This window comes from Orycteropus afer, unplaced genomic scaffold (assembly GCF_000298275.1).
Source record: "Orycteropus afer afer isolate SDZICR_OR568_19922 unplaced genomic scaffold, OryAfe1.0 scaffold00501, whole genome shotgun sequence".
Classification (NCBI taxonomy): domain Eukaryota; kingdom Metazoa; phylum Chordata; class Mammalia; order Tubulidentata; family Orycteropodidae; genus Orycteropus; species Orycteropus afer.
The window spans coordinates 138,140-152,936 of NW_006922088.1; the positions used below are offsets into that span (position 1 = coordinate 138,140).

General features: G+C 42.7%; 1 protein-coding gene across 1 annotated transcript in view; it reads left to right on the plus strand.

Moving 5' to 3' along the window:
- The window catches only part of CEP41 (centrosomal protein 41), a 124,434-nt gene that overhangs the window by 68,221 nt on the left and 41,416 nt on the right, over positions 1-14,797 (plus strand). The window contains exon 5 of the mRNA XM_042782896.1: positions 11,533-11,596. Within this exon, the coding sequence (XP_042638830.1) occupies positions 11,533-11,596 (64 nt within the window). The remainder of the gene's footprint in view (positions 1-11,532; positions 11,597-14,797) is intronic.

Sequence of the window (14,797 nt, forward strand, 5' to 3'; positions counted from 1 at the left end):
TTTCAGAAGTAGACTGCCACATCCTTCTGAGTTTTTCTTAGTTTAGAAGCTCTGCTTAAACCTGCCTCCCCTGGGTAATCCTGCTGATGCTTGAAATACTGGTGGCATAGCTACCAGCATCCCAGCCACACCAGGCTACCACAGTATGACAAACTGACAGCAAGAGTGGGGTTAGGCTTGTAGGGACCCTGCAGGTATAGAAGATGGAATCCCAGGGAACTCTTTTTAAGTGTCTGATAGATGAATGATCCATGTGTCATTGGAGAATAAGGGAGACAGAAACCAAGAGAGTAGAAATGGAAAAAGTGAGGCTATATAAAATGTGTTAGATAGAACAAAAAGGTCCTGTAAGTTAAGAACTGCAAAGTATCTGTTCTGTTTGGCAATTAGGAGATCTTTGATGACCTTACCTGTCATAGGAACTGAAGTATGAAGTTGAGAATGGCAGCCATGTTGTGTGGAGACTGAGGAGTAAGGTGCAGATACCCAGTTTCCTTCTTTGTTTTTCCAGAAGGTTAAATAGAGAAAAAATGGGGTGGTATTCCAATCATGTATTTGTTTGCAATAAATCACCTCCAAGTTTAGTGGCTTAAAACAACAGTAGTTTTATTATGGTCTCCAAAGTTCTAGCGGTTGACTTGGCTCAGCTCTGAGGTTCTCATTTGAGGTCTAACATGTAGTTTTGCAGACAGGTAGTAGGTGGGGCTGAAGTTGTCTTGAAGGTTTTGTTGACGCTGTCTGTTGGCTGATTTCAGCTGGACTGTCAGCCATATTACCCCTTCATGGTCTTTTCCATGTGATTTGGCCTTCCTCACACATGGCGGCTGGGATCTAAGAGCAAGTGTCTCAAGAGAACCAGGTAGAAGCTATATTATTATATGAGCCCCTTTAGGTTGTATTAACTTCTTATTTGTAGTAACAAATTACTACAAACTGGGTAGCTTAAAGCAGCATAAATTAATTTTCTTATAGTTCTGCAGGTCAGAAATCAAGATGTTAGCAGAGCCATGCTCCCTGTGAAGGCTCTAGGAAAGAATCCTCCTTTGTCTCATCCTAGCTTCTAGTGGTTGCCAGTAATCCTTGGCATTCTTTGACTTGTAGCTACATCACTTCAGTTTCTGCCTCTGTCTCCACCTGGCTGTTCTCCTTGTGTGCGTCTGTGTGTCTTCCTATCTCCTTCTCCTTATAATGAACCAGTCACTGAATTAAGGAATCCCTGAGTGCCATAAACAGTTAAGTGCTTGACTTGCCAAAAGGTTGGCATTTTGAATCCACCCATAGACACCATGGGCCTAGCAGTCTGCTTCTGAAAACCCAATGGAACAGTTCTACTGAGCACATAGTTGATTGCGATGAGTTGAAAGCAACGGGATGGCAACCGCCATTGGATTTAGGACCCACCCTGACCCAGTATCCCCCCTACTGCCATCAAGTCTATTTCAACTCATAGCAACCCTATAGGACAGGCTAGAAATGCCCCAGAGGGTTTCCAAGGCTGTAAATCTTTACAGAAACAGGCTGCTTCATTTTTTTCCTGCAGAGTACTGGTGGGTTTGCACCATTGACTTTTGGTTAGTGGTTGAATGCTTTAACAACTGCACCACCGGACACCTTACTCCAATATACCAAAAACCAAACTTACTGTCATCAATTTGGTTCTGACTCGTAACGACCCCCATTGGGTTTCTAAGGCTGTTAACCTTTATGGAAGTAGATTGCCCCATCTTTCTTCTGTGGAGTGCCTGGTGGGTTTAAACCACTGATCTTCTGGTTAGCAGCCAGATGCCTTATCCACTAAGTCACCAGAGCTCCTTAATCCAGCATAGCCTCCTCTTAATTTGATTACATCTGCAAAAAATCCTATTTTCAAATAAGATCACAGGCATAGGTACTGGGGGTTTGGATTTCACCATATCTTTTTTGAGACAGAATTCAACCTACTATAATGTAGTCATATAGTGTCACTCAGAAGTCATATAGTTCCACTTCTGAGTGAAGACTCACCCAGAGTTAGTGGGAAGGAACAGATTCAGTGGGAGGCAACAACTTACACTGTAGACAGTCCCCCTCTTGAAGGACTTAAAGGAGGAGTGTCTACAGTGTAAGTTGGGTGGGAAATCTTATTGTGGCCATCCTTAAAACTACAACTCAGGTGGAGAAGAGATTGCCATCTGAGCTGTGTCTAGTGGCACAGTGGTTAGACACTCGCCTGCTAACCAAAAAGGTTGGCAGTTTAAACTCACCAGCTGTTCCACTGGTAGCATAGTGGCTAAAGCACTTGACTGCTAACCAGAAGGCTGGCGGTTCAAACCCACCAGCCACTCCTCGGAAGGAAGGTTGGGCAATCCTACTTCCATAGTGATACTGCCTCGGAAACCCAAGGAGGGGTCGCCATGAGTCGGGGCCGATTCGACGGCACACAACAACAACAACAAGCTGTTCCACAGGAAAAAATGTGGCAGTCTGCTTCCATAAAGATTGTTGTTATTGTTATGTGCCGTCAAGTCGGACCTGACTCATAGTGACCCCTTCTTGGGTTTCCGAGGCAGTATCACTATGGAAGTAGATTGCCCCATCTTCCTTCCAAGGAGTGGCTGGTGGGTTTGAACCGCCAGTCTTCTGGTTAGCAGTCAAGTGCCTTAGGCACTACACTACCAGAGCTCCTTCTATAAAGATTAAGCCTTGGAAACTCTATAAGACAGTTCTGCTCCTTCCTTCAGAGTTGCTGTGAATTGGAATGAGTTTGAAGGCAATGGGTTTTATGGATGGGGTCTTCAGAAGTCTTTCTGGAGAAATGTTTGTACGGGTCTTGAAAGCCAAGTAGTTAGGGCTGGCTTGGGCTGAGGATACTGGGAGCATATTCTCTTTTGACTCTCTCTGGAGATTTGTCTTCTCTGACATTTTTGTTGCTGTCAGAGAGCCTGTCATACCACAAACATGGTCTGTATTGACTTCCTGTGTCCTCCTGATGAATTTCATCATGACCACCTATTGTGCATCTTTATCTTAAATATACATCCAAAGTCGCACCTTCTTCCGAGGCCTTAGGCCTCATCCTCTTGCACTCTCTCCTTTCTACACCCTCCTGCCCCATTGTCATCTTTCCCATTAGCCTACAAACATACTCACATCTCTCCTTTCTTTAAAACAAAACAACAACAACAAATCAATCCCTTAGCAATGAACTTGAAGAAAGAAAAAGTCGTTTTGGTTACTATGCCCCCAAAACACCCCACCTGTTGTTTTGGCTTCAACCCATCAATCCACTGTCATCACTTCCAGCAGAGAAGCCAACGTTTCCTGATTTGCTAAGTCCACATTCACTTTTCAGATGTTCTCTCACTTAACTGTTGGCAGGGTTGGCCACCGCTGACCACTGTCTTCTTCATGACCCTCTCTTCTTTAATTTTCATGGCCCACTTTCTTACGGGCTCTTGAGCCTCATCATCACGTCCCTCTTCTGCACCTGACCATAAATGCTAGGGGTTTCTTCTTAGTGTACACACTCTACCGTGATTTCACCTACCGCCTGTGTGGTTTCACCTGCTGCCTGTATGCTGCCCACTCCCAAATCTTGTTTTTTCTAGCCCAGATCACTCTCCTAATCTCCAGACCCAAATATCCAGCCAGACACTTCCATTTTGGATAACCTACAGATACCTCATACTCAACATGTTCAAAATTGAACACATCATGCTTTCCAATAATGGTTCCTCCTGGAGACCCTTTTTTGGAGATTGGTATCACCATCTCCCCACGTTACACCAGTCAGTTTGAAATCAGGTTGATTTTGCAACTTAAAGATTTCTTGAAATTGTTTCTTTCTCTTCATCTCCCCTACCACTTCCTTCACACTATAAATCCTCTTAACTACAACTTCCCTTACCTGATATTCCTGCCTCCATTTTTGACTGCAGTCCTATTAAACAAAATAAAACCAGTTGCCAAGTCAGTTCCAACTCACACCAACTCTATAGACAAGAGTAGAACTGCCCCGTAGGGTTTCTAAGTCTGTAATCTTTAAGGAAGCAGACTGCCTCATCTTTCTCATGTGAAGCAGCTGGGGGTTCAAACCCCTGACCTGTCAGTTAGCAATTGAGCACTAAACCCTGTGCCACCAGGGCTCCAATACAATCTTATTAGGTCTCCATATTGCCACTAGAGTGATCTTCTAAAATGGACATATCCCATCGCTCCTCCTTCAGCCTTCTTCAGTGACTCCCCAGCATCTGGGCTGGGGTCTCCCAACTTCGGCACGATTGACGTTGTGGACCAGCTGAGTCTCTGTTGAGGTGTGGGAGTTCTATTGTAGGGTCTTTAGCAGTGTTCCCGGCCTCTACCTACTAGATGCCAGTAGCACCCCCTCAGCCTGGTGTGACAACCAAAAATATCTCTAAACATTGCCATATGCCCCCGGGGGTGAGGAAGGGGCAAAGTCACCCGTGTTTGAGAACCACTGATCTACAGATAAAATCCAAGTTTCTTGGCATGGCTACAAGGCCTCTTCAGCCTTATCTTCATCTTCCTAGCCCTCTGTCACCCCTTATGCTCCAGGCTTACCAGTTTCTTTCAAATCTCTAGAAACTGCCCATTGTCTCCTACTGCCCATGCTTTTCCCTTACCTCCCCCTCTGCCAGGAACCCCACAGCTCCCACCCACACTCCTTGAGCTCGAAGAACTTCCTTACCCCTCAGAATTCAATTCAGAGTCACCCCACAGGAACCAGTTCTTGACTCTTTGGATATGAATTAGGTGCCAATGGGCTGAAGCCCACTGATGATGGGGATGTCTCAGGACTGGCAGCCTCTTGTTGCCCTGTGCTTGGTAGTCTCCGTAAGTCAGGGCCAGCTTGATGGCAGCCAGCAGCAACAGGCGCCAATCATATGTGCTCCTGTCCCTCTACTTCCCGCTCCTTGTTTGCCATGCAGTCTGTTTATTCCCTTGTTTTTCTTCCCAGCAGTCAGTGAGGGCTGGGTGGAAAAGCCTGGGTTTTGTACCTCTGTGTCCCCAGCCCGCTGGCTAACTCCGTAGGCACTCTGGAAATGTCCACTGAATGGGTGGCTGGGGCTCAATAAGTCTTTGTGGAATGAGTGAATCGTCCTCCTTGAAACAGCCACTTTGCTCAGCTCTTTCCCTTTCCACCATTCCATCCTGTTTATGTAATTGAAAGAAAGCCAGTCGGTCAGTAGGTCAAGAACAGTCCCTGCCAAAGCAAGAATTTTAGAGAAAAAAGTATGGCTGTTCCCCAGACCTGTGGCATACTGCTTACAGTGGAGCGCACATAGTTTCACGTGGTGGTGGGCACTAGAAACACACGAACCAGAAAACGGACTGACGTGGGAACCTGGGAAAGAAACAAGGCATTTTTCTCCCTTTAGCGTGTGCATTTCTCCTTAGTCTGAGTGAGGGAAAACCGGGGGTGGGAAGGCTTGGCTGCCACAGTCCACACTCGCTCCCCTCCTCGGCCTGCTGCCACCACACCTGGTCTCCAGGGACACCCTCACGTCTCAGCTATTTTGGCTTAGGTGTGGACAAATCCCCTTGGTTCCACAGAGAAGAGCTTGGAACTTTTCAAAAGGAGCTTTGCTAGGAAACTAGTGGGAAAAACAAAACAAAAGTAAAAACAAGAAACGGAGGAGAGAAATGATAAAAATGCAGAGTGGAGGAAAAAAATAAAACCTTAGCCTAAGATGACTGAAGTGTGCTGTTAGCTTTATTTGACTCAGTTTACCAGGCACGTGTTCCCCGTTTTTTTAATTTGCTTTTTGCTTTGTTTTGCCATTCTGTTGTCTCTCTTGGAGGACCTGCCCGGAAGCCCCCTTTCCAGTCTTTGAATGTTCTCCCTCTCTCCCTTAGCGATCATCTTCTTCCAGAGGAAGAGCTGGGATTGGAGTTACAGTTACTTTGTCTTATAGACAGTGGGTTACTGAATGCAGCAAGGAGCTCCCAGCCTTTCCCCATGGGTCATAAAGTTCAGTGGTTGCCAACACACATCTGAAGACCAAGGCTAAACATCCGTGAGAAAAGATTTTACTTGCCTGAGGTGAAGGGAAAAATGCCAGTCTTTTTACAACACAAAATGTATTCAGTGTAAAGGACCATGCCTTTTATTCTGGTGTTTGCTTGTCTTCGTACTTTTTGGTATTAAAGTGGTGGATGGTAGTCGTGAGGTTTTGTTTCTGTTTTCGTTTTCTGTGCTCTTACTTGACATAATTAAAAGTTGAATAATTCTCTGTCAGTTCCCCCATTAAAAAAAAAAAAAAAAATTCTTCCTGGTTACTGAAATCCAAAACTGGCCAACAAATATTGTATAAGACGTTGAGATACGTTGAGATGCCCTATATTGTTTTTATGCTTTTTGGATCATTTTAAAAAGTGTTTTAATGTCTAAATTACTAATCTTTCAATTCTCCCAAGAGGGAGTGCTGTGGTTGATTATGTTTGCAAGGGCAGTTTTTGTAAGTTTGATGTTTTCTTCTGAGAAACCAGGTATTTGCAATAACATGACACTCATTCTAGGTATTCAGTCATTGCCTGAAATTTTCAAGTATCTGCTCTGTGCTAGGTCTTGGAGGAATACAAATAGAAGGAAGTTATTGTCCTTGCCTTCAAAGAAATCCTAGAGTAGGAAGAAGGTTGAGTTGTAAACAATGGGACAGGGCATTGGTATTACTGGGCCCAGTGAGAGGAAGTACCTAATTCTGCCCAGGACAGCTTTACAGAGGAAATACCGTTTTACCCAAGGACATGTTGAGAAAAGCATTCTAGGCAGACATTTGTCAAGACCTGAATGAGTGTGGCACGTGGGAAGGACATTCTTGGAAACCTCAACATGAAAGCAGAGATGAAGCTGGAAAGGTGGTGGTGTGGTTAGCTGCCTTTGAGGCTGCTCAGACTCATGGTGGCCTCATGTGGGCACAGTAGCAGAGTCTTCAAGTCTGTGACCTTTTAGAAGCTGTTTTCTGTAGGCATCTCTGGATGGGTTCCAACCACCAGCTTTCTGGGTAACGGTCAAGTGTTTAACTATTTGCGTCATCCCCAAACTGACTTTTTGCTGAAGATAGTTTAAAAACAGTTGCAGCAGTATATTGACAGGGAACTGCCAGATATTCAAGCCAGATTCAGAGAGGATGTGGAACTAGGGATGTCATTGCTGATGTCAGATGGATCTTGGCTGAAAGCAGAGAATACCAGAAAGATGTTTACCTGTGTTTTATTGACTGCAGAAAGGCATTGGACTGTATGGATCATGACAAATTACGGATAACACTGTGAAGAATGGGAATTGCAGAACACTTACATTTGCTCATGAGGAACCTGTGCATTAGGCCAAGAGGCTGTCGTTTGAACAGAACAAGGGGACACTGCAAGGTTGAAAATCAGGAAGGGTGTGCATCAGAGTTGTATCCTTTCACCACACTTATTCAGTCTGTCTGCTGAGCAAATAATCTGAGAAGCTGGATTATATGAAGAAGGACACAGCATCAGGATTGGAGGGAGACTCATTAACAACTTGCAATATGCAGATGACACAGCCCTCCTTGCTGAGAGTAAAGAAGACTTGAACTTAACTGATGAAGATCAAAGACTACAGTCTTCAGTATAGATTACACCTCAACATAAAGAAAACAGAAATCCTTACAACTGAACCAATAAGCAACATCATGATAAATGGAGAAAAGATTGAAGTCAGTGATTTCTTTTTACCTGTATCCATAATCAACACCCATGGAAGCAGCAGTCAAGAAATCAGAACATGTATTGCATTGGACAAATCTGCAAAAGACTTATTTAAAGTGTTAAAAAGCAAAGATGTTACTCTGAATACTAAGGTGCACCTGACCCAAGCCATGGTATCTTTAGTAGCCTCATGTACAGGTGAGAGCTGGACAGTGAACATGAAAGACTGCAGAAGAATTGATGCATTTGAATTGTGGTGTTGGAGAAGAATGTTGAATGTACTCAAACCAAAACCAAACTCACTGCCATCAAGTCAGATCCGACTCATAGGGACTCCTCCTTGGGTTTCTGAGGCAATATCACTACAGAAGTAGATTGCCCAACCTTCCTTCCAAGGAGTGGCTGGTGGGTTTGAACCACCAGCTTACTGGTTAGCAGTGGACTGCTAAAAGAACAACAAATTGGTTTGGGAGGAAGTACAGCCAGAATGCCCCTTAGAAGTGAGAATGGCCAGACTTTGTCTTTCATACTTTGGTCATGTTGTCGGAGGGGAGTCATCCCTGGAGAAGGATATAATGCTTGGTAAAGTAGAGGGTCAGCAAAAATGGGGAAGACCCTCAACGATATGGATTGACGCAGTGACTGTGACAGTAGGCTCCAGCGTGTCAAGATTGTGAGGCTGGCACAGGACAGGACATTGTTTTTGTTCTGTTGTAGACAGGGTTGCTATGAGTTGGATCTAACTCACCAGTACCTAATAGCAACAGCAGGGACTGCCTGGAAAGGAATTAGCCAGTTACAATTTCATATTCCATGGCTACCCATTACTGAACATAAAATTTTTCATATTTATTTCAAAAAAAAACACCAGACCCACTGCCATCAAGTTGATTCTGACTCATAGTGACCCAGTAGGACAGAGTAGAACTGCCCCGGGGGCTTTCCAAAGCTGTAAATCATTATGGAAGCAGATTGCCTTATCTTTCTCCCGTGGAGCAGCTGGTAGGTTTTGTACTTTCAGGCCAGGAAAAGGCCTGAGCAGAAAAGTTAGTTACATTTTGTAATGTCTTTTTGTTCATTAGCCTCAGTGCCTCAGTTAATGACTTTCACAAACACTACTAACATTTAACATGAGTGAGTATCTTGTGCTTGGATGCAAAGAGTTAGCTACCAAAGTACAAAACGGGCATTTCACTGACCATAACTTACTCCAAGCCTGTGATGAGCCTTGGCTTCCATGAGCACAACCAACAGGTCCAGAGGAGTGGCCAGAGAGGCCTGCCCAGCCAGGTCCCACTAGACAACACCTGGACAGCATGTCAGGCCTGGATTCCACGTAGCATTTACTAGAGGAGAGGTTGGTAAAATCTACGGGTGATGATAAAAACCATCATTACCCAAACCCGTTGTCATTGAGTTGATTCTCATTCATAGTGACCCTATAGGACAGAAAAGAACTGGCACTTCTTTCTCCCATGGAGCGGCTGGTGGGTTTGAACCAGTGACCTTTCAGTTAGCACCTGAGTACCACCAGGGCTCCATAGAAACCATCATACAAAGAGTAAAATTTAAAATTCGTTATCTTAACAGATTTCTTGAGGCAGAGGGAAATAACTTATTCTGAGTTGCAATGATGGATTGGATGGGCATGAGAGGGAGACCAATTTTGCCTCAATAAATGATTTTTAGGACTTTTTTCTCTAATCACATAGTGCTAACACAAAATGTGGAAGTATTTTGACAGAAACAAGAAACCTTTCCCAGGTGTAGGGGGTGCTGTAGAGAGAAGTCCTGTGTTGAAAGACCTTCCACAGCTCCTTCCATCTTTAAATGCTATGAGATTTAGCATTCCTTCCATTGTTTTAAGTATCTGACTCTTTCCCAACTTTGCCACCTGTATGGTTCTCTAGTGCCGCTCTAACAAAATACCATAAGTGAACGGCTTTAACAAACAGGGATTTGTTCTCTTATAGTTTTGGAGAATAGAAGTCTGAGTTCAAAGTGCCAGCTTTAGGGGCTGATGAAGACCCCTTGACCTTGGCTTCAGCTCTGCCTCTTGCTCCTAGCCCACTGAAGCTGGAGGCTTCTCGTAACTCAAGCAGCTGCTGTCTGCTGAGACTGACAAACCCAAGGTTGACAAGTACTATGGCACAGTCCCAAGATTACCACACAACATGGCAGGCCACTGATTTAAGTCCGAAAACAGTCTCAAGGTCAACAGAGCCAGCATGACCGATTGCTGAATGAAGACTCAGCTACATGCAGGGTCCAAGCATGCCAAAAAACTTAGAGACCTTTCTCAAAGCAGTCGTCTTATACTGGAAGGAGATCACATCCCTGAAGCAGCTACTTAGCTGCTCTAGTAGATTCCACCATGGAGTTGATGTCAAAAACAGTTGAAGTCTCTTCTTCCTCTCTCTCTTCTTCTCTTCTTCCCTTCTTCCTCTTTCTTTCTTCTTCTCTTCCTCTTCTCCTCTTCTTCCTCCTTCTCCTCTTCTTCTTCTGTCCTTCCTCAGTGCAGGCACCCTTTCGCCTCCTTAATAAAATCTCCTGTTGGGTAAAAAAAAAAAAAAAAAAAACAGTTGAAGCAGTATATTGACAGAGAACTTCCAGAAATGTAAGCTGGATTCAGAAGAGGACATGGAATGAGGGATATCATTGCTGATGCCAGATAGATCTTGGCTCAAAGCAAAGAATACAAGAAAGATGTTTACTTGTGTTTCATTGACTATGCAAAAACATTCAACTGTGTGGATCATAACAAATTATGGATAACACTGAGAAGAGTGGGAATTCCAGAGCACTTAACTGTGCTCATGAGGAACCTATACATGGACCAGGAAACTGTCATTCGAACAGAGCAAGGAGATACTACGTGGTTTAGATTCAGGAAGGGTGTGCATCAAGGTTGTATCCTTTCACCATACTTATTCAATCTGTATGCTGAGCAAATACTCCGAGAAGCTGGACTATATGACAAAGAGCATGGCATCAGGATTGGATTAACAATCATTAACAACCTGTGATATACAGATGACAGAACTTTGCTTGGTGAAAATGAAGATGACTTGAAGCATTTACTAATGAAGATTGAAGACCAGTCAGCAATATGGATTACATCTCAACATAAAGAAAACAAAAATCCTCACAACTGGACTGGTAAGCAGCATCACAATAAATGGAGAAAACGTTGAAGTTGTCAAAGATTCCATATTACTTGGTTCCACAATCAACACCAATGGAAGCAGCAGTCAAGAAATCAGATGACATATTGCACTGGGCAAATCTGCTCCAAAAGACCTCTTTAAAGTGCTGAGGAGCAAAGACATCTCTTTGAAGAATAAGGTGTATCTAGTCCAAGACATATTTCAGTTGCCTCATATGCCTGTGAACGCTGGACAATGAATAAGGAAGACCAAAGAAGAGTTGATGCGTTCGAGTTGTGGCATTGGCAAAGAATACTGAAAGTACCATGGGCTACCAGAAGAACTAACAAATCTGCCCTGGAAGAAGTGCAGCCAGAATGCTCCTTGGAAGTGAGAATGGCCAAACCTAGTCTCACCTACTTGGGTCATGTTGTCAGAAGAGACCATTCCCTGGAGAAGGAGATCATCGTTGGTAAAGTGGAGGGTCAACGACAAAGGGGAAGGCCCTCAACAGCATGGGTTGACACAGTGGCTACAACTGTGGGCTCAGGAATAGCAAGGATTGTGAGGCTGGCACAGGACTGGGCAATGTTTTGTTCTTTTGTTCATAGGGTTGCTATGAATCAGAGCTGACTTGACAGCACCTAACAACAATAAGAAGATCCTTATATTAGCCCAATTAATTGTGAATTTTCTTATTTTTTAGTATCTGACGAAAAGGATACCGCAAAACCCAAGATATCAACATATCAAGTCAAGACTGGACACTGGTGAGTAAAGCTTAGAAAACTCAACCTTACTCTTTTCAAACCTAAAAGCTCATTGACAGAATGCAGCCCCTCATACCTGGTGTAAATCACAGTTAAAGTTTCTCACTATCTTGCTGATGTCTTTTGGGCTCAGCATTTTTCTTTTAAAGCTGTTTTTCAGATTATCAGTAACAATTTTCAGTCACATAGTTCAGCTTATTATTTCTACCACAAAGATGGCGGGAGATGAAGGGTAAGAAATCATGTAAATTGAGAAATTGAAAACATTGTTCCATAAGTTATGGGGCTGTGGCTATATAAATATCATGAGGTCCACCTCGGTTCTGGAACACACTCAGTATATTCCTTTCAACTGGCGGGAATAGACGATACTTGTGCACATTAGTTTAATTTGGTATTTGCAAAGGGCCTACTATGTGCAAAGTTAGGAATGATGGGAGGTGCAAAGATGAATGTGAATTGGGGTTCTTAAAATCAAAGAGTTTAAAATTCAACTTCAGACAGGCACGCTTGATGGTTAAGAGCGCGTTACTGCTTGTTTCCATATTCTTTACATTGTTCAGTGTCAGGTAATAAAGACAACTCCCCAGGTCCTACTGGATGCGCATCCTTGTAGGTGAGGTCTTGGTTGGTTATTTCTTGTTTTCCTAGTGGGACTGTAAGTTTGTTGTTGTTGTTATTTGCTGTCGAGTTGGACCCGTTTAGCCATACTGAATTTAGTAGCCTCAATACAAGACAATGGGGAGAGTAAGCTGGGGTGTTGACTCTTGAAATCTTCTCATTCACTTTGTCTTTTGTTTTCTCCAGTCACCTTCAAAACCTGTATCTTCCATTATGCATGTTTTCTCATAAAATGGACTTAAAATAAACATTTGAAATGAACCACATTTGCAGAGACTGTTTCTTGGTCTCTTTCTTTCAAACGTTTCCCTGCTGTGCAGATATTTGTCCTTGGAAATATCCTGTTGGATGAGCAGGTGGAAAATATTCTCTGTGCTCTACGGAGAAGGAAATCAGGGCGCAGAGATTGTGTGATTTACTTGAAGTCCAATAAAGGAGCCAGAAGTAGGACTTGAGTGGAGGAAGAGGCTGTCAGAGCTGCTAGTTTGGGGCTGGGCCCACTGTCTCCCCTTAGCCTGTTTCTCCTACCACCAATACCTTGAGCTCCTCCCTCTCTACCTGCCTCCCTCTGAATTGCAACAGTGTCCCATCCTTCCAGAATAAGCTCTCCTATGAGGCAAACCTCTACATTAAAATTGTCATAGTTTCTCTGAGGATCCAGATATCATTTTGAAGACTATTAGAGAGGAATCAGAGTCCCTGGGTGGTGCAGACGTTTAATGCATTCAGTTGAAAGGTTGGAGGCTCGAGTCTACGCAGAAGCACCCAGGAAGAAAGACTTGGCATTACACTTCTGAAAGAGCAGCCCTCGAAAACCCAAGGGGCACAGCTCTGCTCTGACTCCCCTGGGGTTGCCCTGAGCTGGAGGGAACTTCACAGCAACAGGTCCTGGGAGTGAGGAATGCATTTCTTTTTGGCACCTTTATACCTTCGTAAAATTAAATATTTAAAATATCTAAAAATTGGTATCTAAATATTTATAATTAAATACTTTAAGAACTGAGGTTTATTTCACATACATAGTTTTGTCTATACCCTTCAGTTGTTCTTTTTCCCCTCTAGGAAACTGAATTGGTTTTGTGGATGGAAACATCCTTCTTTCTCTTCAGTTCCTTAATTTGTAAATAAAATTTGACCCAATAATGGTATCTGAAATTCATTTCAATTTTTGCAAAGTTGGGATACTTATATCTGCTTTTTATAATGCATAGGAAATGCCTATATTCTCTTATCTTCTGAGATTTTTTAACTAATTTTTTTTGTTAATTGAACTTTTTATTTTGAACTAATTGTAGATTCATATGCAATATAATAGAGATTCCATGTGTCCGTTACCCAGTTTTCCACAGTGGTGACATCTTGCAAGACTGTAGTTTAGTGTCACAACCAGATACTGACATTGATAACTACTGTCAAGATACAGAACATTTCCATCACCACAAGTATCACTATGGTACCCTCTGATAGCTCCCTCACTTCCCATCTCCTCCCCCCTTTAGCACCTGGTAACCCCTAATCTGTTCTCCACTTCTATTATTTTGTCATATCTCATATGCTATATAAATGGAATCCTTTTGGATTGGCTTCCCCCCCCCCACACACACACACTGGCATAATTCTCTGGCAGTTCATCCAAGTTGTTGCATGTATCAGTCATTTGTCCCTTTTTATTGCTGAGTAGTGTTCTGTGGTATGGCTGGGCCACAGTCAACCATTTACCTGTTGAAGGACGTCTGGATTGTTTCCAGTTTGGGGCTATTACAAATGAAGGTGCTGTCGACATTCATGTACAGGTTTCCGTGGGAACTTAAATCTTCATTTATCTATATAATTGCCCAAGAGTGCAGTTGTTGGGTCATGAGATAGTTGTATGTATAATTTTTGTTTTTTTTTTAAAGAATCTGCCAAATTGTTTTTCAGAGTAGCTGTACCATTTCACATTTCTCCACATTCTCGCCAGCATTTGGTGTAGTCACCATTTTTTATTTTATTCATTCTTATAAATATGTAGTAGTGCATCCTTGTCATTTTAATTTGCTTTTTCCTCATGGCTAATGATGTTGGATGTCTTTGCATGCACTTGTTTGTCATGTGTATATCGTCTTTGGTGAAATATCTGTTCATGTCTTTTGTCGATGTTCTAATAGAATTGTTTGCTGTTTTACTATTGCAAGCTACTGTTTTACTGTTTTAAGAGTCCTTTATATGTATGTAGTGTTCTAAGTATTAACCCTTTTGTATGATATGTTTTGTATAATTTTTTCCCCAGTCTGTAGATTGCCATTTTATTCCTTTCACAGGACTTTTTTGAAGAGAAAGAGTTTTCAGTTTTTAGGAAATCCAATTTATCAGTTTTTCCTCTTATGGATCATGCTTCTGCTGTCCAGTCTAAGAACTCTTTGCCTAGCCCCACATCCCAAAGATTATCTACCATGCTGTTACCTAAAAGTTTTTTTTTGTGTGTGTGTGTCCTTATCTTTTTTTTTTTTAATTAGGATTTGGGTGAAGATTTACAGAGTAAATTCACTTTTCATACAGCAGTTCACATATACTTTGTCTCATGTCATTGACCAAAATTTA